This window comes from Penicillium roqueforti (assembly GCF_015533775.1).
Source record: "Penicillium roqueforti strain LCP96 04111 chromosome Unknown scaffold_33, whole genome shotgun sequence".
Classification (NCBI taxonomy): Eukaryota; Fungi; Ascomycota; class Eurotiomycetes; order Eurotiales; family Aspergillaceae; genus Penicillium; species Penicillium roqueforti.
The window spans coordinates 214,175-236,353 of record NW_024067597.1 but is presented as its reverse complement, the minus strand read 5'-3'; the positions used below and the strand labels follow the sequence as shown (position 1 = coordinate 236,353).

The window sequence follows — 22,179 nt, the reverse complement described above, 5'->3', positions numbered from 1 at the left end:
CACGAGGGGCTCGGCCGTGCGACGGAGGAAGGGGTCGGGGATTAGGTAGACGTAGGAGACAGGTAGCAACAGGCCCAGCGACTATTCAGCCCAAACACAGTGCTCACAAGAAGCCTTGAGCAATGGGATGGACGAAGTGAGATATTGTCGTGATATGATCAGTAGAACGAGATCGGTTCCGCCTGAGGTCACGGGATCAGAGAGGTTTGTGGGGACCCGACCTAAAGCAGTTAGTGCACTGACGGATCCTCTGTTAATCCGATAGATTTTCTAATTGCCTTTTTGGGACAGTTCGACGTGACCAAGAGCGCTGAGAAGTAAAGCAATAACTTCCACGGGCAGGGCTGACCTTCCTTTAAATTCACCATGTTTTACGACCTGAATGTACCTTACAGCCCCGATGACCCGGAGGTGCCCCATACTCTGAATTTCCTTGCCGAGCGTAAGTCATTCATTCCGCTCTGCGGCACAAGATCCGTAGGTTGGAGCACATGAGGGACTGACCTGACTGTTTAGTTGGTTACACTACCGTAGCCCTATCTCAAACAATCAACGGGAAGCTCCCCCCAAGCCTCGCTCCACCTCCGCTTCCAACAAACGCGCCGAAATCCCTCCAACTGCTGACCCGGTTGAACCTGACTCTGGCCGATCCTGCGCAGAATCAGCGCCTAAACGCGCTGAGTCAAGCGTACGACATCGTTGCTCTCCGTCCCACGAATGAAAAGTCACTTCTGAATGCATGCACCAACTTGGAATGCGACGTGATCTCTGTGGATCTCTCGGTGCGACTCCCATACCACTTCAAATTCAAGATGCTGTCTGCGGCAATCTCACGTGGAGTTCGCATCGAGATCTGCTATGGGCCAGGGATCACGGGGAGTGGACTTGACGCCCGAAGGAACCTCATTGGGAATGCAACATCCTTGATCCGCGCGACACGCGGTCGAGGCATCATTGTGTCTAGCGAAGCAAGACGAGCTTTAGGTCTACGAGCCCCGTGGGACGTGATAAATCTTGCCTGTGTTTGGGGTCTATCACAAGAGCGTGGAAAGGAAGCAGTCTGCGAAGAGTCGCGAAAAGTGACCGCGTTGGCTAAGTTGAAGCGAACCAGTTGGCGAGGCATCGTGGATATCGTCAATGGTGGGGAGAAAGTCAAACCTGAAGGTTTCACGCCAAAGCAAAAGAATAACCCCAAAGCCAAAGAACCTGTGCAGCCAGAAAATGGAGTGGACAATCTCAAGAGGAAGGCTTCTATCAGTTCTGAGCCTGTCGGCGAGGATGCTGACAAGCCTTTGTCCAAAAGAAAAATCAAACGACGAGCCAAGAAAGCAAAATTTGACGCAAAAGGAGAGAATGCTACTTGATTTAAACTTGCTACGGCGTCTTTAAACTTTCCCTGCCATGGAAGTCCGTTCCTCTGTCACCAGAAGGCAGGAATTGATATACTATGGCTTACCATTAGCGAGTATCATAAGTTGTGAGCCAAACTGCTCGAAACACCCCCCTGGTGTTCTAGTTGAGACTTTTTGGAGCAAGCGCTGTGACTCAATCGCTACTCAATACACCACGATGATGTACGCGCCGCTGCAGAGCCAAACAATATGTTACCCAGAGATATTCTCTTGTCTAAAGAGTATTTCTGATGCGGTGTCTTCATCACTGTTACCCTTCACTCCCAAATGTGAAGCTTTGTCATCATCACAATGGTGCCGTTACTACGGTAGCTCTCGGAACTTATTTACATCCTCCACGTATAGCATAGTTGGAATGGGCATATATGAATGGATTTATCATTTGAGTATCCCTTACCAAGCCACCAAGACACATCCTTTTGAATTTTACTAGTCGACTCTTACAAAAACACAGGTGCTAAGCGCTACTGATGATCCAAAGCTTAGGCTTTGGAATTACTGTCATGATCAACTCACGCTAGCATGTAAAAATTGTACCTGAGGTCTATTATTGACCCTGAACTGCCCTTTCCTTCAATAAACATATTTATAGGCGGAGCGCTATACAAAGAGACTAGTTCTTGGGTCTCCTGCTATACAAAGAGTAAAGACCCCCTCCCATGCATTTGGGCAACACTTGTATAGCCTTTTTGCAGAATATTTGGAAAGTCAACATATCTCTGTATGCCTAAAACCAGGTACTTTTGATCACCCTTCATTATATCGTACAGGAATAGAATGTGTCCAACGTGTCTCTGTACTTCACTGTAGATATGCAAATGATCCACAATTGACCCTTTTGATTTTGCTTACGCTTCATTTCCGACAACAACATAAATACGCGTTTATTTTCTCTGTCTCGCTCCCCATTCTCTTCTCTCTGTTGAAGGTTGGCCAAGTTGAATATCCCTCAACATACCTACAGCCGTAATGGCACCGCGCCAAACAAAATCACTGCGTGGCTTGAATTTGAGAAAGTCAACATCGGCTACACCCATGGCTTCGACTCAAGAACAGGAGGACACTAAACCCATATTGACTGCTGTAGTGGCACCTGACTTGCATCCGCCCTATCAGGTTGATCCGGATGGAGATATTATTCTCTTCACACCAAAAACCCCCCTGATTGACATCAGCAAAGGCAATGTGCCGGGAAACTACGCTCGCTTCCAAGTCTCATCGAAGCACCTAGCACTAGCATCGGCTTATTTCAAGCGACTGCTGAAAGATTGTTGGGCTGAAGGGAGTGCTCTTTCAAAGAAGGGATCCGTTGAGATTCCCGTCAACGACTGCAAACCAGATATCCTTCTGGTCCTTTTGAACCTCATCCATGGACGTTCACGACAAGTTCCCCTGAAGCTGACCCTACCACAATTGAGTGATATCGCCGTGGCAACTGATTTTTTTCAATGCAACGAGGTGGTCGAAGTGTTTGCTGGAATCTGGATACAAGCCCTGGAGTCGCTTGTTCCGTCTTCATTTTCACAAGACATGAAAATATGGATGATGATCTCCTGTGTCTTCCGGTCCCACTCTGTGATCTTCCAGAAAACAACAAAAATTGCCATACAGCAAGCAACAGGGCCATTTGACACAAGCAATCTCCCGATTCCAAATTCCATCAAAGGCATGTGAACAAAATAGAACGTTGCATTTATTTGAGATGAGATTTATGTGAAAAATCACTAATCGTGCACTTCTAGACAAAATTGATCAATGTAGACAGAAAGGCATCGAAAAATTCGAATTAATGATCAAAGAACACATTTCAAGACTGCTGAAAGGTCCAGCTCAGTGTTCTGAGAGTTGCGATGCAGCACACCTAGGCCTCACACTCGGTAAATTGATCAGAAGGAAGATATCTTGCTTGATCGATACGGCCCACTTATTTGAGTCTGGTCCGGCTCTATCAGTCACCGTCGATATCCGGGAGTCCAGCCCTGCCATCATCTATACTATGATCAAGCAATGGGAAACGATTAGCGATTGCCATCGCTCGGGTTTATGTTCCAATAAAATGAATCCTTTCGGCGGTGACGGTAAAAGGCGAGCAGATCGAATTTATTGCTCGCTGAATGGACTTACATGGGATGCGAAAGCGAAGACTTGATTCCCTGCAGGGGAATGGAAAGCCAGAAGCGAATATATGATTGTCTAACTAAGGATCATCCAGGCCTTTCATTCCATAGTCTGCCCGTTTTGATCAATCAATACCCGTCATCGGGTTTCTATCCAAAGACGTATTTTCTTGTTCTATCGGAGAGAGAGGTGTCGATACCAAGTCGTTAGCTCATAGATCACTCTTGTAGAAGGATTCGAGGCCCCCGGAAGGTGAAGTTCTCAGTTGTTTACCCCGAGCATGCTTTTCCCTCAAGCTGCTACTGGTTAACTATAACTGCATGTAGGTATGAGTTTGGCAGAGTGTGGAAATGATTATACTTTACACATAAAGTGGCTCGGGGATAGAGCTTCATACGTGCTAGGGGCTTTTTCCAGTCCTAGCAGAGTGAGCGGCAAACTAGCAGCTTGGCTATGCCATCCTTGCTGTATCTGACTCCATTAGGACGCTAAAATCCCACAAGCTTACTTTGGGCACGACTGCATCAAGCATATAACTTGATGTTACATTTATATGCACGTTTAAATGATTCCACCCCAAATCAAATAAGTTGGTGACCCGCATCACTAGCACCACTAGCACCACGCATAATATTAACATTTTAATAACGAATACGGAGGCTAATTGCCCGAGATAGGAAAAAAAGAGGGGAAACACATCAAAGACAACACATAATGTCCATGCTCGGCTAAAACATCATATTCCTTATTCGGTGTTGACCTCCGTTCTCATGGCGTCGAATATCTCGGAAATGTTGCCATCTACCAATTCGCTGGCATACCATGCAAGACGATTAGTGGCTGCATACCCTAGTCACTCTCCCCCTCAATTTTTGTCCTATCACATGTTTGTCGTCCAAAGAAAGGACAAAGACAAAGATAAAAGAAAATAGAAAATAGAGGATAGAGAATAGAAAACCACGTTATATGTTCGTATCAGTCCCAGAGGTCTCCCACTCCAAATATACATGCAATAGTGCGCCATTTCTCCGAATAGGCGTCATAAGAAGAATAAGATTGTCAATTTCGGGCGTGTTCGGAATTTGAATGCATGAGTGGATTCATCGACAATCCTTCAGGCACGAACCAGCTCTTGCACGTATCATTCTCAGACCTATCAAATAGCCGTATTGTTGACATGTTCGTGGAGTTAAAGCTGAGTGGAATTGTTTGCCTACTCAGTTAGACAATGTCAATTGATCCGGGTGGTCGAGGTCCTTGATCCAACCACCCATGTGGTCTGTGTTTCGTTGGAAATTTTCGGCGTCACTATTTGAGTTGTCGGGTCCGTATTAGCACTTTAGTATAGGCGAGATAGCAAATATTTGTCTTACCTCAATGGTTTCTCTGTATATGTATAGGTAGAGCTTGTTGGAGGGGTAGATGAGCTTCCAGCGGCAGCAGTTGAACTGCCTGTATTGGGGGTAGATGGTTGCTGGGGAGAAGATTGATTGGAAGAATTCATTGTTGCGTTTGATATATATTGCACTGGAAATATTTCTTTGCCGCTTAGAATACTCTATCCTAAGTAGAGTCGAAGCACGAGTAGGTTCCTTTGAATATCAGAAGGAGGATAGAATGAGCCGAGCTCTCAGGAGGAATGCTTTATATCTAAGTATTTCCTATAGCATTGACCAAGAGCAAGACAACGAGAATTGAGTCACCGCTGTGTGAGCCTCATGCAGTTCTATATTGCCTATTAGTCCCGGAGCAACGGACCTATAGTAAGCCAATAGCTATTATCGTCGTCATTCCGCGTATATCCCGAAAGATCCTGTTGTCTTTTAGATCTACCTGTAATAACCGGTCAAGTACTCCAGGGTTGCAGAGTACATGATTGTACATCGAAATGCATATAGGGCTCTTACACCGACATTGATAGATCTAATGTATGCATGCATATCATAAGGTGACTCCCATGTACTGTGTATTACCTATGTATGCCTATCTGGGTACGAGAAAATTGTCGTAAAATCCCAAGGGTCCTCTGCACAGACTTCAATGCCACGATGTCTTTTGAATTAGCTCCTTTTATGTGTAGAGACTTTGTTTAATTTTGCAAAAGAAATTGGTGTATTTTATCACGCTTGAACGGGCTCGAGCTAAGTGGCAATACACCATGAAGAGCTTGCGACTTGAACTAACATAAAAAGCAAAAGAATCAAAATAGAATGGTTACAAACAGCCTTTTTATATAGTTCTCCGAGTAGTATTCTCCAAGTTGTATGAAAATGAATCCAAAATATATCCAAAAAACGGTCTCGGCCGCTTATCTTATCACCGGAGGACGCCGCCGACATTAGCTTCATAAACCACATCCAATCCAATTTCCTTTCTTTTTCTCTCTCATGAAGCTGTAGACCTGCACGCTAGCAAGTGGCGAACACGAAGCGATTGACCAACACACATATCCACACACACCTACACCTAAAATCTCACTATGGTGTCGGTCCTCACATCCAACCCGACAGTCACACTCACTCCGGAGCCTCTGACAGAGGAGAATTTCGCACCGTTCGGTACAGCAGTGGTCTCCCCATTACCGAGAGAACTAAATATCGCCCCTGAATCATCATGCCTACCGCCACATAACCCAACCCCGGTACTGGCGAACCAAAACTCCGCTCTCAAATACAGTCCCATCTCCCCGCTCATCGACCGATACACCAATTTATGTCCAAGCGGGCAGCCCTCCGAGGCACGCATGACCATGTTTTGCTGCTTCCCGCGCGTTTTGCGCACTGTCAGCGGCGGCCCCCAGATGCCAGACCGGGAGGTCTTTGACGTGCGGATCCTTGAGCGCCACCCGTTTACTAATCAAACTTTCATCCCGGTCGATTTATCCGCCCATTCCAAGGTCGGGGATGATGAGGAAGAACCGTTGTTTTTGATAGTGGTTGCCCCCACTCTAAAGTGGAGGACTGCTACCGCGGAGAATGAGGCCGGCGAGACGGTCACCATTCGTGACCCGCCGGATCTGAATAATATTAAGGCGTTTGTGGCGCGTGGTGGTCAGGCTGTGACTTATGGTGTTGGCACGTGGCATGCCCCTATGGTAGTTTTGGGTCATAGGAGGATTGATTTCGTTGTTGTGCAGTTTGTTAATGGGGTTGGGGGTGAGGATTGCCAGGAGGTTGCGTTTAAGGAGGGTCTTGTTGTTGATCTTGGTCGCGAGGGTCAACACGGTCGGATTGAGAAGGGTCCGAGGTTGTGGTCACCTAAGCTTTGATGTGTGAATGAACGTCTACGAAACAATCGCAAAATTTGGGTTCCTAGGGTGAAAGCGAAGACTCCGACAGTTGGATTGAAAAAAAAAGATGCGAGTGAGGCATTTGCCAACCTTGCTTTCTGACTTAGTGGGATCTTTAACAGGAGAAGCCGAAAATTGTACATAAATATCTTACATAGTACCTTCAAGTGATACACATTAGCCACAACATTTCGCCTCCAGCACGCTGATGCTAGGGTTCATCCCCATCAGCAACTCGAGATGGTGGAATTTCATCCTTCATTTCCTGGCGGACCCGCATAGCAAGCTCGAGGGTCTCTTTAGGCAAACCAGCCAGTTGGGCAACCTTCAGAGCATGAGACTGGCGATTGACGCCTTTCCGCAGTCGGTGGACGAAAGAGAAGGCACCCGAAGCCGTAGTTTTCACATCCGTGCAGTATCTCGCCAATTTGGCAAAGTCCTCCGTCATATCCGCAAGGGCATGGAAATGAGTAGCAAAAAGCACCCGAGACTGGTTATGATAGTGTAAATGATGTAGGCATGCAAAGCTAACAGCTGTACCGTCTTCGGGCGTTGTGCCTCGGCCCACCTCATCCATAATCACAAATGACTTGGGCGTGGCTTGTTTAAGAATAGTAGCAGTTTCCAACATCTCCACCATGAACGTCGACTGGTCACGGAAGAGGTCATCCGCTGCACCAATTCGGCTGAAGATCTGATCCACGATACCGATCTCGGCATAAGCTGCGGGTACAAAAGATCCGATTTGGGCGAGGATTGTGATTAGGGCGTTTTGTCGCAAGAAGGTACTTTTACCTGCCATATTGGGGCCAGTAATGAGCCAGATCCGCTCAGAATCACCCAAGAAGCAATCATTGCTCACGAACGATCGCCCTTGTTCCTCCAACCCCAGTTTGACCGTGGGATGTCGTCCACCGACAATATTGTGACAGGTACCGTCATTGAGAATCGGCCGTACCATTTGTTGTTCCTGGGCGAGAGTTGCAAATGAACACGCCACGTCCAGCTCATCCATGACTGCTGCGTTTCGGCGGATTTTGACAAGGTTCAGGATCACCTCGCGGCGCAGACGTTCAAAGATCGTTTGCTCCTCTTGACGGATCCGGACCTTGACGTGGTCCATTTTTACTCCTAGCTCTGTCCATGCTGGTAAATAGAATGACCGGGTAGATTTGGTCGATGAGACATTTCGAGTGACCCCCAAGTCTTCTAGGGATTTCTGGGATATCTTTGGCCCTTTAACGTGGCAAATGTGGCCCAACCCTGGGGTCCATTTAAGGCTCAGGGCTGACGAATCAACTGAATCACGGAGACGTTGAGTCAATGAAGTCTTTTCATCGCCCAATCGTTCCAAGTCCCCGTGGAGTGTATTCAAAGTCTTACTAGCGTCACGTCTCATAATCCAGGTATCGATAGGACCGGAGTCCGTATCAGCCATAACTGTTCGCTCGCCCTTCTTTGCTCTGACCTTTTTCGGCAGCGCTTCGAGCTCGCTGGAGGTGGCTTCATCCATAGTGACCTTTTGTGCCAGATTGGCTGCCTCTGCGGCAGTACTATCCTCGATGCGTTGTTTTTGTAACAAGCCTTCTTCGTCAATGGCTGCAAGAATTTGATCCGCCAGCGCAATGGGACCATCGAGAAAAAGCCGTGAAATCATGATAGTAAGACTGTGATTCAGATCTGAAGTATTGGATGAGACCGAAAGTCTATTGTGATCTAGAAGAACTTGTCTGACTTCCTTAGAAGCCTCAATGGCGCGGGAAAGACAAATCAAGTCATCCGGGTCCCCTTTCCCAAATGCGAATTTCTGAACTAGGCGTTGAGAATCATGGCTGCGTTTCAAAAGTTGGATGACGCTGTCACGGAGCTCGACATTTTCTATGAAGACCGAGACAAGGTCCAAACGCTCATTGATGACTCGTAAGGATGTAGATGGGGAGGCTGTATGTAATGCATTAGCAAAGCTATACAAAAGCTTTTGACTCTTAGTTGGGCATACTTAGCCGGTCTCGTAGAAGCCGTGCACCACTTTTTGTAGAAGTCCTTCGCACAGCGTGAAGGAGACTTCCTTTCCCAAAACCGTCTCTGGCTGTTTCTAAAATCTCGAGACCACTCAGACTGTTACGATCAATGCCCATTGATTCATTCAAATGTCTTCGAATTGGAGGCTGAAGCTTGAGATTCGATCCTTGCAACTGCACGCGAATGTACTCAAGCAGGCTGTACCCAGCTGCTACTTCCTCTGGTGTGAAGGAGGCGTGAGTTTCTTCAGGAACGGGAGACTCTAACATTGTCCCCCATTCAGATACCGGTTTGAATTCTCCAGGGTATTGGAAGAAGGTGACAAGGCGATGATCGTGTCCAACGAGCAATTGCAATTCATGTCCAATAAGATCTTGCACATTCTGATCTACCAAAATCTCACGAGCTCCAATCCGTGCAATCGCAGACGGAAGCATTTGACTCGTTGTGAGCTGAGTAAAGAAATCACCAGTTGAGAGGTCAAGCCATGACAATCCTACTTGTTGGGGCACAGAGGCTAGGATATGCTGATACGATGATTGGAGATCCTTGTCAGCGTGCTGCTTCAATTGGATTTTCAAAGACGGCACATCCAAGTATATGGCCAATAAAAAATTATGCTCGGTAGGGTCAATGAATTTCTCGTCAATCAGCGTGCCAGGTGTGATGATCCTAGCAACTTTCCGATCAAAGAGGAGGCCGCTCGTGCGTGCCTTGTCTTCTGCATTAATGGAAAACTCTTCGCTAATAGCCACATACTTGTTGAGATCTCCGACGAGGGTTTTGAGGAAACGATCAAGCTGGAAAAAGGGAAAGCCAGCCATCGGAACCGGCCCGCCGTTGGTCTTTTTGGTCGCGAGCTTGAGATTGAGCAATGGTGCCAGCTCCTCTGCTTGTTCAAAATAGAGCTACAGAACACACTCTCAGCATGGAGCTCTCTAGCCATGTGGTGCCTATTATCGTACCTCATAGAAGCCCCCGACCCGGGTCAAGATAACACAATTCTTGAACGTTTGCATATTGTTTCGGTGCCCCTGCACCACAGTCGGGTAACGAGGAGCCTCATCCACCTGATCATCGTATGCCTCGAGTTTCAAAACTCCTTGAGGAAGGTCTTTCAACTTTACTGTCGCTTTAGTTTTTGCGCCTTGTTTGTGGACTTTCGATGCGGCGGTGTACACGCGTTGGTGTATGGAGGTTCGACGTGCATGGTGACATATGGTCCGGTGAATGTTACAACGATCAGATGAACGTATCAAAGTCGCCAGAGGCCTCATATAAACTGGCATTAAACGACGAGAGAGACCGGCGCGCATTGTTGCGACGCGCCCCCGAACCGTTTCGAGTGGCAGAACCATTCAAGCTCCCCTCTTCCGCCTTCGCCACCGAAATCTTCCCGAGCTGCACTCTCCTTGAGATCTACTAGCTACAACCTTGGCTGATATTTCTCCCTTACAAGTGATATTACTTGCGGCAGGAGGATGAGCCAGGTTTGTGAGACCATTTAAAATTGATCAATCGCCGACATCTCGTGTCTTGGCGCGGCCTGAATCTTGACCCTCCGCAGGCAGGTTCTTGTCGCAACTCACTCTTTCTTTCATCCTTTTTCCCTTGATTCAGCCATACAACCAACAAGATGGCGGACCAAGATATCTCACAGTATAAGTACTCGGCGATGTCCAACCTGGTTCTCCAGGCGGATCGTCGTTTTATCACTCGCACCCATGACGAACCCACTGGAGACCCGGAGTCTCTAGCGGGTCGCATTGGGATTCGGGAGATGGGTGGACGAGTCGCGCGTGAAGACGCGCCCAAATCTAAAAAGGCAGCCCCGACAGGTCTTGAGCGGGGTGCAATCGGCGAGGGTGAAGATGTGCTTCTACGCGAACAGAAAAAGCGCCACCGCGGCCAACCAGCACAACTTCGAGGCCAGGGCATCCTTTCAGCCGCCGATGCCTTCGTCGAAGGATTGAAATATCGTCCCCGCACACCCGCCACACGAGCCACGTATGACCTTATTCTCACAATCACTGGAAGCCAGCTGGGCGATGTTCCGCATGAAGTCGTTCGAAGTGCTGCCGATGCAGTTTTGGAACTACTGAAGGACGAAGATATGAAGGATTTTGATAAAAAGAAGGAGATTGATGATCTTCTGGGTACCTCAATGAACCCCAAGGAGTTCAACGAGCTGGTGAACCTCGGCAAAAAAATTACAGATTACGATGCCCAAGACGAAGAGGAAGAGGTGGAAGGCGGTCTCGAGGAAGAGGGTGGCGAACTTGATGAACGCCAAGGTGTTGCCGTCGTTTTCGATGAAGATGAAGACGATGAGCGCATGGGAACCGTAGACGAGGTTCGAGACGAGGACGAGCTCAGTGACGAAGAAGAGGAGGATGAACAGGAACGACTCGCAATCGACGATGCTGCAGCAGCCCAAGACGAAGACGGAGATGAAATGGTCATCGATGGAGGTCTCGGCCGAAGTGATAAAGCCACAGAAAAGACCGGATTGAACGTCTCCGCTCGCGAAATTGACGCTTACTGGCTGCAACGTCAAATCGGTGCGATATACACAGATGCTCACATTCAACATGAGAAAACAGATGAAGCACTTGAAATCCTCGGTGGGAAGGACGAGGATGGAACATTGAAACCCCTGCGCGATGTTGAGAACGACCTCATGGAACTCTTCGACTATGACCATCCCGATCTTGTCGCCAAACTAGTTACCAATCGTGACAAGGCCGTCTGGGTTACTCGCTGGAGAAGAGTCGCAGAGGATCCTTCTGCGCGCAATCTCGTGGAGATTGAGATGGTCGAAGCCGGTCAACGTGCCATCCTCGATGAAATCCGTGGCAAAGAAACCGGTGACGAACTTGGAGCACCACCAGGTAAGAAGATGAAGTTCGACTTGATGGATGTCGATGTTCCTTCGGGTCCAACTACCGATTACAAAACAGCCGAAGGTGGCGAGGCTGGCATTCTCCAGCCCAAGAGAACAATCAATTTGGAAAATTTGGTCTTCCATCAAGGCAATCATCTTATGACCAATGCCAATGTCAAGCTTCCCCAGGGCTCAACCAAGCGAGGATTCAAGGGGTACGAAGAGATCCATGTGCCACCACCTAAGGCTAAGAAGGAGGCTGGAGAGAAGAATATCCCGACCACTGAGCTGCCGGAATGGGCCCGTGTTGGATTTGGAACCTCAAAAGAACTCAACCGTGTGCAGACAAGGTGCTATCCCTCAGCTTTCCTTGACGATGGAAACCTGCTTGTTTGTGCTCCCACGGGTTCCGGAAAGACCAACGTTGCTATGCTCGCGATCCTTCGAGAAATCGGGAAGAATCGCAACCCTGAAACAGGAGAGATCATGCTGGATGACTTCAAAATTGTATACATCTCTCCCTTGAAGGCTTTGGTTCAGGAACAAGTCGGCAACCTTGGCAAGCGCTTGGAACCTTATGGTATCCGAGTGTCCGAGCTCACAGGTGATCGTCAGCTCACCAAGCAGCAAATCGCCGATACCCAGATCATTGTCACCACCCCCGAGAAGTACGACGTCATCACCAGAAAGGCAACTGAAACTAGCTACACCAACCTTGTCCGCCTTATTGTCATCGACGAGATTCATCTTCTCCACGATGAACGTGGCCCCGTCCTCGAGAGCATCGTTAGCCGAACGATTCGCAAAACCGAGCAGACTGGAGAGCCTGTACGAATTGTGGGTCTCAGTGCTACGCTTCCCAACTACCGTGATGTGGGAAGTTTCCTGCGCGCAGATCCTGTCAAGGGCACGTTCCATTTCGACGGCAGCTACCGTCCTTGCCCCCTCAAGCAGGAATTCATCGGTGTCACCGAAAAGAAGGCCATCAAACAGTTGAAGACGATGAACGACATCTGTTATACCAAGGTTATGGAGCAGGTCGGGCAACAACGAAACCAAATGCTCATCTTCGTCCACTCTCGAAAGGAGACTGCCAAGACCGCCAAGTACATCAGAGACAAGGCTCTTGAGAATGAAACCATTGGTCAGATTCTGCGCAGTGACGCTGCTAGTCGTGCCATTCTCTCCGAAGAAGCAGACTCTGTGGACGATGCTAACCTGAAGGATCTCATGCCGTACGGTCTCGGTATTCACCATGCTGGTCTGAGTCTTGCCGATCGTGATTCCGTCCAAGCTCTTTTCGCCGATGGAAGCATCCAAGTCCTCGTTTGTACCGCAACACTAGCCTGGGGTGTCAACCTTCCCGCCCACACCGTCATCATCAAGGGAACTCAGGTCTACTCCCCCGAGAAGGGTGCCTGGGTCGAGTTGAGCCCGCAAGACGTTCTGCAGATGTTGGGACGAGCTGGTCGACCACAATATGATACCTTCGGTGAGGGTATCATCATCACATCGCAAGCTGAACTTCAATACTACCTCTCGCTCTTGAACCAACAGCTTCCAATTGAGTCGCAGCTGATGAGCAAACTGGCGGACAATCTCAATGCTGAGATTGTACTTGGCAATGTCCGTACCCGCGATGAAGGTGTGGATTGGCTAGGCTACACATACCTTTACGTTCGGATGCTCCGATCACCTGGCCTGTACAGTGTTGGCGCCGATTATCAGAACGATGATGCACTAGAGCAAAAGCGAGTTGATCTTATTCACTCCGCTGCTGTGGTACTTGAGAAGGCCGGTCTCGTGAAGTATGATAAGAAGACTGGGCGTCTGCAGTCGACTGAGCTTGGACGTATCTCTTCGCACTACTATATTGGTCACAACTCAATGCTGACCTACTCCCAACACCTCCAGCCCTCTATTACAAACATTGAATTATTCCGAATCTTTGCCTTGAGTGATGAGTTTAAATACATTCCGGTCCGTCAGGATGAGAAGCTTGAGTTAGGAAAACTGCTCGGCCGGGTGCCCATCCCTGTCAAGGAGACGATTGATGAACCTCATGCCAAAATCAATGTTCTTTTGCAGGCTTATATCTCTAGGCTCAAGCTTGAGGGGCTGGCCCTGATGGCAGACATGGTCTATGTCACTCAATCTGCTGGACGTATCATCCGCGCGATTTTCGAGATTTGCCTGAAGAAAGGCTGGGCCTCAGTGGCCAAGACCGCGCTCGATCTGTGCAAAATGGCCGAGAAGCGCATGTGGCCAACTATGTCCCCCCTTCGTCAATTCCCTCACTGCCCAAGGGACGTCTTGCAGAAGGCGGAGCGCATTGATGTGCCTTGGAGCAGTTATTTCGATTTGGATCCTCCCCGTATGGGTGAGCTTCTGAGCATGCCCAAGGCTGGACGTGTTGTGTGCGACTTGGTATCCAAGTTCCCTCGACTCGATGTTCAAGCTCAAGTGCAGCCCATCACGCGATCCATGCTGCGGGTAGAGTTGACCATTACCCCCAATTTTGTCTGGGATGACGAAATACATGGCAACGCTCAAGATTTCTGGATTTTGGTAGAGGACTGTGACGGAGAGGAGATCTTGTTCCATGATCGATTCTTGCTTCGTGCTGAATTTGCCAAGTCCGAGATGAATGAGCATCTCGTCGAATTCACTGTTCCTGTCACTGACCCGATGCCTCCTAACTACTTCATATCGCTTGTGTCTGACCGATGGATGCATTCTGAGACGAAGATTGCCGTGTCCTTCCAGAAGCTGGTTCTTCCCGAGCGTTTCCCTCCCCATACGCCTCTACTCGACATGCAGCGCGCACCCGTCAAAGCACTGAAGCGTGAGGACTACGAAGCACTGTACCCCAACTGGCAGCATTTCAACAAGATTCAGTCTCAGGTCTTCAAGTCAGTATTCGACACCAATGACAATATCTTCATCGGTGCTCCCACAGGAAGTGGAAAGACTGTTTGCGCTGAGTTGGCCTTGCTTCGTCACTGGTCAAGACAGGATAGCGGCCGCGCAGTTTACATTGCGCCTTTCCAGGAGCTTGTTGATCACCGGCTAGCTGACTGGCAGAAGCGTCTTGGTGGACTGGATGGAGGTAAAACCATTGTCAAGCTCACGGGCGAAACCACAGCCGATTTGAAACTTCTTGAACAGGCTGATCTCGTGCTCGCCACTCCTACTCAGTGGGATGTGTTGTCGCGCCAGTGGCAGCGCCGTAAGAACATCCAGACAGTGCAACTGTTCATCCCCGACGAGCTACACTTGCTCGGTGGCTATGCTGGATACGTGTACGAAGTGATCGTGTCTCGCATGCACTACATCGCTCTCCAGACTGAAAATGAAATGCGCATTGTTGGTCTTAGCGTGCCTCTCTCTAATGCTCGGGATATCGGAGAGTGGATCGGTGCCAACAAGCACACCATCTACAACTTCAGCCCTCATGCCCGTCCTGTTCCTCTTGAGCTCCACCTTCAATCTTTCACCATCCCTCACTTCCCATCCGCCATGCTTGCAATGGCTCGCCCGGCCTACCAATCGATTTTGCAACTCTCTCCCGATAAGCCTGCTCTGGTCTTCGTGCCAAGCCGCAAGCAGGTCCGTGCGACCGCTGCGGATCTTCTCTCGGCGTGTGCTATCGACAACGATGAAGATCGTTTCCTGAACGCCGATGCCAGTGAGCTTACGCCTTTGCTTGAACGTGTCCATGAGCAAACTCTTGCCACATCGCTTTCTCACGGTATTGGCTACTACCATGAAGCTCTCAATGCCACTGACAAGCGCATTGTCTTACACCTGTTTAACATTGGTGCGATTCAGGTGCTGTTAGCTTCGAGAGATGTGTGCTGGGAACTGGATATCACGGCTCACTTGGTCATCATTATGAACACCCAATTCTTCGATGGTCGTGAACATCGCTACATCGACTACCCCATCAGCGATATCCTACAGATGTTCGGCAAAGCCTCCCGTCCCGGTCAGGACAAGCTTGGCCGTGGTGTTCTTATGGTGCCAGCAGTGAAGCGCGACTACTACAAGAAGTTCTTGAATGAGGCCTTGCCTGTCGAGAGTCACCTGCAGGTTTACCTCCACGATGCCTTTGTGACTGAAGTCAGCACAAGGACCATCTCCTCCACCCAGGATGCGGTTGATTGGATGACATACACCTATTTCTATCGCCGTCTCCTTGCAAACCCCAGTTTCTACGGCCTTAGCGATGTGAGCCACGAGGGACTCAGCACATTCCTCTCGGAACTGGTGGAGAATACATTGAAGGAGTTGTCAGAGGCAAAGATCATCGATGTTGATGAAGAAGATGACAGCGTTTCGCCTTTGAACGCTGCTATGATCTGTGCTTACTACAACATCTCTTTCATCACAATGCAAACATTCTTGTTGTCTCTCTCGTCTCGAACGAAGCTCAAGGGTATCCTGGAGATTGTGACATCGGCGACCGAGTTTGAGTCTATCCAGATGCGTCGCCATGAGAATCACATTCTCCGTCGCGTGTATGATCGTGTACCGGTCAAGATGTCAGAGGTTTCCTTCGACTCTCCTCATTTCAAGGCTTTCGTCCTCCTCCAGGCCCACTTCTCGCGCATGCAGCTCCCTCTTGATCTTGCCAAGGACCAGGAAGACATCGTTCGCAAGGTCCTCAACCTGCTCAGCGCTTGTGTGGATGTCCTCTCATCCGAGGGTCATCTCAACGCGATGAACGCGATGGAACTGTCCCAGATGGTGGTTCAGGCCATGTGGGATCGTGACAGCCCTCTGAAGCAGATTCCCCACTTCTCTAATGAGGTGATCAAGGTGGCTAATGAGTACAAGTATGTATCGTTCGAAATATCTCTAGACACATTTGCTGACCCTTTGTACAGAATCAATGATATCTTCGAATTCATGGAGGCCATGGATCCATCAGAGAACAAGGATTACGCTACTTTGGTCAAGCGCCTCGGCCTTGACAACAAACAATTGGCGCAAGCTGCGGCTTTCACCAATGAGAAGTATCCCAACATCGAGCTTGACTTCGAAGTTGAGGATGCCGAGGGTATCACTTCGGGCGAACCCGCATACCTCAAGGTCAAAATCGAGCGGGACATCGAAGAAGACGAGGAGCCCGACGCTACTGTCCATGCACCATTCTACCCCAACCAGAAGATGGAGAACTGGTGGTTGGTTGTCGGCGATGAAAAGACCAAGAGCCTGCTGGCTATCAAACGAGTCACCATCGGTCGCAAGCTCGAGCTGCGCCTGGAATATGTAGTCCCTACACCTGGAAACCATGAGTTGACGCTCTATCTTATGAGCGACAGCTATGTTGGTGTGGATCAGGCTCCTACGTTCAGTGTCAATGCGGCGGAGGGAATGGACGAAGATGAAAGCGAGGAAGAGGAAGAGTAAATGTCATGATCTGGTTTACAATTTGTAATAATAGTTAAATTTCCGAAGTCTAAGAGTACAAAATCGGTTCCATATTACTTTGGTCTTCCTCGATGTAACACAGTATATGCCATGCCTGCAAGGTACATGGCGCTTAACCCGATCCAGACCGTAACCCCCGCATGATCACGTTGCTCCCCAACCTCATCTTCTCTTCTCCAACTCTCCTCTTCTCATACCCTGTTTGTCTTGGTATCATCAATAGCATACATAACTTGTGTTTTTCGTTTTTCATCTATACTTAGACCCTGTTGATACCTCGATTTAAGCTCAATCCGATCCTGGAAGCTCCCCCGAGCTTCCTATCTTATCTCCCATACGATCTGATATGACCATTCGGAACATGAAGTTCACTCCCGAGTAAGTAGTCTTGAGATACTTGACAGTTTGACATCAATATCCATTGAACGTCTTTGGGGGCATTGGGCTGACACTGATTACTCCAGGGTCCTGCTCGGAGCACCCAGGCGGTCCTCTGCCACCCCCAATGCAGCCGGCACACTAGCAGTCTACACGCAGACATCCTACTCCTTCGAGTCTCATGCCAAGACAAATGAAATCCGCGTTATCGATATTAGCTCTGGCCGCTCTGCCCTTATCACCAACGACCCCGGCGCCAGTAACCCACAGTGGGTGGACGACAGCGACAAACTTGTCTGGCTAAAGACCAAAGGCAACGGCAATACAAGCTTTGTTGTCGGCGATGCCCGCCAGGCCAATGAAACATACACCGCAGGCACTGTCCCAGGCCCGGTATCGGACTTGAAGGTGGTCGTTCTGGAGCCAGGAAAAGTCGGCTTCGCCGTGACAGGCAAGGCCAATACAGACGGATCGCTATACAATCCCCACGATGCGAAGAAGCCCCATACAACCGGAAAACTGTACACGTCTCTCTTTGTTAGGCACTGGGACTCGTATGTCGAGCCCCAGAAGAACGCAATCTTCTATGGCTTGCTAGAACAGGCTCCTCTGTCACCGGCCCGTAGATGCTCTGGGAAATATTCCATCTCGGGCCTCACAAACTTGATCGCGGTCTCGGGGCTGACAGGCGTCGAGTCGCCGATTCCGCCTTTTGGTGGTACTGCAGACTTTGATATTAGTCCGTCGGCTATTGTCTTTATTGCGAAAGATCCTAACTTAAACCCCGCGACTCATACCTCTTGCTCATGCTATTATTCTCCCATGTTCTCGTGGACTAGTATGAGTGACCCCGGACCGAAAATCTGCAAGGTTGCTGGTCTTCAGGGAGCGATGTCGTCTCCTGTCCTTAGCTCGGACGGTAGCTCTATTGCCGTTCTGACGATGCGCGAGGATGGCTATGAGTCTGATAAGAACCGTATCTTGTATGTTCCCAACCCGTGGAATGGAGATATGATCGAAATTTTCCAGTCGGACGACGGCGAAGGACTCTGGGATCTCAGTCCATCAGCTATATCGTTCGCTCATGATGACAAGTCACTGCTTATTCATGTCGAGGAGGCCGGTCGCGGAGTTCTTTACCAGCTGCCATTGGAGAATGCGCACACAATCAAGCCCGACTCTTTAAAGAGACTGACCAGATCGGGATACGTGAACGATGCCGTTCCAGCAGCTGCTAAATCACCCAAGTTGTTCGTGTCTAGCAGCAGCCTGGTAGATAACAGCCTGTGGACCATCATCGACCCGGCCCGCCCAGATGATGTTCAACTGGTATCCTCAAACGGGCGGGGCGGCAGAGCATTCGGCTTGTCTCCGTCTCAGGTCGATGAAATATGGTTCAAGGGAGCCGAAGACCACCCTGTCCATGCGTGGGTTGTGAAGCCGTCGGACTTCAAACCCGGGAACAAATACCCGCTTGCGTATTTGATCCACGGTGGACCCCAGGGCGCGTGGAACGATCAGTGGAGCACGCGTTGGAACCCCGCTGTTTTCGCTGAACAAGGTTATGTTGTGATAACCCCCAATCCAACAGGCAGTACAGGCTACGGCCAGCCCTTCACCGACGGAATCCAGGGACAATGGGGCGGTCGGCCCTACGAGGACCTAGTCAAAGGATTCGACTATATCGAGCAACACCTAGAGTACGTCGACGTCACACGCGCGGTTGCACTGGGTGCCTCGTATGGCGGCTACATGATGAACTGGATGCAGGGAAACCTGCTCGGTCGCAAGTTCAAGGCGTTAGTCACTCACGACGGAGTGTTTAGCATGACGTCACAGATGGCTAGTGAAGAACAATACTTCCCTCTACACGACCTGAAAGGGCCAATCTGGAAGGTGCCCGAGAACTGGGCGAAGTGGGATCCGTCGCGGCTCACGGAAAACTGGGACACGCCTCATCTGATCATTCACAACGAGTTGGATTACCGTCTGACTATCGCCGAGGGCTTGGCTGCGTTTAATGTGCTCCAGATGCGCGGCATTGATAGTGCGTTCCTGACATTCCCTGATGAGAATCATTGGGTTCTGAACCCTGAAAACTCGCTCATGTGGCACCGGACCGTTTTGAACTGGATTAACAAGTACGTGGGTCTGCCAGCTGTGTCAGAGGAGCCCGATCTGTCACGCGCAGTGGGTAATTTGTCGCTGTGATGACAACGGTCTCTTTGATTTGGCCGTTTGGGCCAATGGGAGACTCAACTTGAATATGAAACGTATATGACAGATATTTATGAACATGGTTATTGTTCTTTTCTTGGAAACAAAGCGGAGAAGGGGGTTGTGCGTGAAACTCGGCTTGATTGGAGAGCTCACGATGTCTTTGTGTTATAAAGAAGAGGCTGTTTCGAGACGTCTCATCTCATTGTCGTTGGTTCTTTGAAGTTTTCGACAATCGCATACATTTCATCTATATAAGTGTCCTTATTTTCCTTAATTTACATTCTTCATACTTTGCATAGTGTATTTTATCTTGTCTTTCAACACTGCCACTACCACCGTTACAACTACCAACACCAAAATGGAAAACGACCCGACAACCCCCAACTCCCCTCACAGCATCAGCTGGCTCTCCGACCGAACCCTCTCAATCTGCACATCAACCACAACCATAGCAGATACCCTAAGCCCAATGAGCATGTCCTCCGCAAGCATAACACCTCTAGACCTCACCGAATCCCCCTTCCCAATTGAATATCCCAACATCACCTTTCGCGAAAGCCCTAACTTCCACCCTCATTTCCTACCCCTCCTTCGCCACCTCTCCTCCCACCTCTGGCCCCTCGTCAACTGCGAAACAGGCCTCCAACACCCGGACTTCCCACCAAACATGCTAGCCTACAACCTTCTGACCTCGGAGCAGGTCGATAACCTCGCCCGTCATTTCCATCAGGTCTACCCGCCTGTCCCTGCCACATATAATTATCCTGTTCATATTACCCCGTGGATTGGCACGGCGGAGGAGAAGACCATTGATCTCCCTACGAGGGTGCGGAGGTTAGGGCGATTTTTTGGGTTGATGGGGTGTGAGGAGGATGCGGAAATGGAGGATCATGATGAACATGGGAGTGGTAGTGATAATGGGGAAGATATGAATGGAGGTGAAGATGAGGTGCTACGCCAGATGGAGTGGGAGTGGCAGCAGGCGTTGCAAAGAGCGTATGCTGAGGAGGGGCATCGGTGGAACTTGAAGTGAGTTTGATTTCTGATGAAATGGAATATAGACAGAATGTAGAACATGAAGAATCCGGGCTATGCATGGGTTTCCTTTCTGAGACGGACTTTGCGCCGTGGTTATTTAGCCGTCGGTTAAAAGAGGTATAGAGTATAGAGACAAGCTATAGGCTAATAAGGGGATGATAGTGGGATAATGAGGGGATAATTTAGCATAGTAACATGGTAGGATAGTAGAGAATGAAATATTAATAGCCTTCAATCCCCTAAATACCCAGCTCTTCCATCTATACATTTAGCCCTATATAACCTCACCATCACCACCACCACTACCATGCCCAAACCTCTCGTCTCCCACATCTACACAGCCGACCCCTCCGCCCACGTCTTCAACAACAAACTCTACATCTACCCCAGCCACGACCGCAAAACAACAATCACCTTCAACGACAATGGCGACCAATACGACATGGCCGACTACCACGTCCTCTCCATGGACACAATCACCAGCCCCGTAACCGATCACGGCGTTGTCCTCCGAGACAAAGACATTCCTTGGGTCTCAAAGCAACTCTGGGCCCCGGATGCCGCAACGAAGAATAACAAGTTCTACCTATTCTTTCCGGCCCGAGACCACAAAGGAATATTCCGTATTGGCGTAGCTGTCTCTCAATCCCCGGAAGGACCGTTCATCCCGCAGGATAATTATATCCAGGGTACATACAGCATTGATCCTGCTGTCTTCGTTGATGAAGAAGCGGGCGGCGAGGCGTATCTCTATGTTGGCGGGATTTGGGGAGGACAGTTGCAATGTTGGGTTGAGGGGAAGGATGAGGATGGGGGGGAGGGGGAATGTGTTGATGGGGAGGGTGCTGGACGGAAGAAGAGACTTGTTTTCGATGAGAGTAGGTCTGGACCTCAGGAACCTACTGGCGAGGGTGTTAGGGCGCTTTGTCCGCGTGTTGCGCTGTTGAGGGATGATATGCTTTCGCTTGTGTCGTCGATGAAGGAGGTTGTTATCCTTGCGCCGGAGACCGGGGAGCCCTTGCTGGCAGATGATCATGAGAGGAGATTCTTTGAGGCCGCTTGGGTGCATCGGTATCAAGGGACGTATTACTTCTCCTACTCGACTGGTGATACACATTTCTTAGCTTATGCCACGGGAGACTCGCCTTGGGGGCCTTTTACGTATCAGGGACGCATTCTGGATCCCGTGCTTGGATGGACGACGCATCATTCGATTGTTGAGTTCCAGGGGAAATGGTACTTGTTTTATCATGACTGTGAGCTTTCTGAGGGGATCGATCATTTGAGGTCGGTTAAGGTGAGGGAGATTGTTTATGATGATGAAGGGGCTATTCATCTTGCTGAGGAACAGACTCCTGTGTAATAAATGTTGGTCTATTGAG

General features: G+C 49.4%; 9 protein-coding genes across 9 annotated transcripts; 7 read left to right on the top strand and 2 right to left on the bottom strand.

Annotated features, from left to right (window-relative positions):
• Nucleotides 1–366: 366 nt before the first annotated feature.
• LCP9604111_8501 (ribonuclease P subunit p30 family protein) lies at nt 367–1,364 on the top strand (the record flags this gene model as incomplete). Its single annotated transcript, XM_039076652.1, has 2 exons — nt 367–442; nt 517–1,364. The coding sequence occupies 2 exons, from the start codon at nt 367–369 to the stop codon at nt 1,362–1,364; spliced, it is 924 nt and encodes a 307-aa protein (XP_038925560.1).
• A 1,017-nt stretch (nt 1,365–2,381) lies between these two features.
• LCP9604111_8500 (uncharacterized protein) lies at nt 2,382–3,561 on the top strand (the record flags this gene model as incomplete). Its single annotated transcript, XM_039076651.1, has 2 exons — nt 2,382–3,078; nt 3,155–3,561. 2 exons carry the CDS (start codon nt 2,382–2,384, stop codon nt 3,559–3,561), a joined length of 1,104 nt encoding a protein of 367 aa, XP_038925559.1.
• Nucleotides 3,562–4,747: 1,186 nt separating this feature from the next.
• LCP9604111_8499 (uncharacterized protein) lies at nt 4,748–5,034 on the bottom strand (the record flags this gene model as incomplete). The annotated part of the gene is made up of 2 exons (XM_039076648.1): nt 4,748–4,838; nt 4,904–5,034. 2 exons carry the CDS (start codon nt 5,032–5,034, stop codon nt 4,748–4,750), a joined length of 222 nt encoding a protein of 73 aa, XP_038925558.1.
• Nucleotides 5,035–6,009: 975 nt separating this feature from the next.
• Nucleotides 6,010–6,798, top strand: LCP9604111_8498 (ureidoglycolate hydrolase; the record flags this gene model as incomplete). Its single annotated transcript, XM_039076647.1, has 1 exon — nt 6,010–6,798. One exon carries the CDS (start codon nt 6,010–6,012, stop codon nt 6,796–6,798), a length of 789 nt encoding a protein of 262 aa, XP_038925557.1.
• A 232-nt stretch (nt 6,799–7,030) lies between these two features.
• Nucleotides 7,031–10,051, bottom strand: LCP9604111_8497 (mismatch repair ATPase MSH1; the record flags this gene model as incomplete). Its single annotated transcript, XM_039076646.1, has 4 exons — nt 7,031–8,760; nt 8,819–9,749; nt 9,807–9,967; nt 10,021–10,051. The coding sequence occupies 4 exons, from the start codon at nt 10,049–10,051 to the stop codon at nt 7,031–7,033; spliced, it is 2,853 nt and encodes a 950-aa protein (XP_038925556.1).
• Nucleotides 10,052–10,477: 426 nt separating this feature from the next.
• Nucleotides 10,478–17,140, top strand: LCP9604111_8496 (ATP-dependent RNA helicase BRR2; the record flags this gene model as incomplete). The annotated part of the gene is made up of 2 exons (XM_039076645.1): nt 10,478–16,563; nt 16,615–17,140. 2 exons carry the CDS (start codon nt 10,478–10,480, stop codon nt 17,138–17,140), a joined length of 6,612 nt encoding a protein of 2,203 aa, XP_038925555.1.
• A 382-nt stretch (nt 17,141–17,522) lies between these two features.
• On the top strand, nt 17,523–19,750 carry LCP9604111_8495 (oligopeptidase family protein; the record flags this gene model as incomplete). The annotated part of the gene is made up of 2 exons (XM_039076644.1): nt 17,523–17,539; nt 17,626–19,750. 2 exons carry the CDS (start codon nt 17,523–17,525, stop codon nt 19,748–19,750), a joined length of 2,142 nt encoding a protein of 713 aa, XP_038925554.1.
• A 367-nt stretch (nt 19,751–20,117) lies between these two features.
• Nucleotides 20,118–20,792, top strand: LCP9604111_8494 (uncharacterized protein; the record flags this gene model as incomplete). Its single annotated transcript, XM_039076643.1, has 1 exon — nt 20,118–20,792. The coding sequence occupies one exon, from the start codon at nt 20,118–20,120 to the stop codon at nt 20,790–20,792; it is 675 nt and encodes a 224-aa protein (XP_038925553.1).
• Nucleotides 20,793–21,104: 312 nt separating this feature from the next.
• On the top strand, nt 21,105–22,160 carry LCP9604111_8493 (glycoside hydrolase family 43 protein; the record flags this gene model as incomplete). Its single annotated transcript, XM_039076642.1, has 1 exon — nt 21,105–22,160. The coding sequence occupies one exon, from the start codon at nt 21,105–21,107 to the stop codon at nt 22,158–22,160; it is 1,056 nt and encodes a 351-aa protein (XP_038925552.1).
• Between the last annotated feature and the right edge of the window lie 19 nt (nt 22,161–22,179).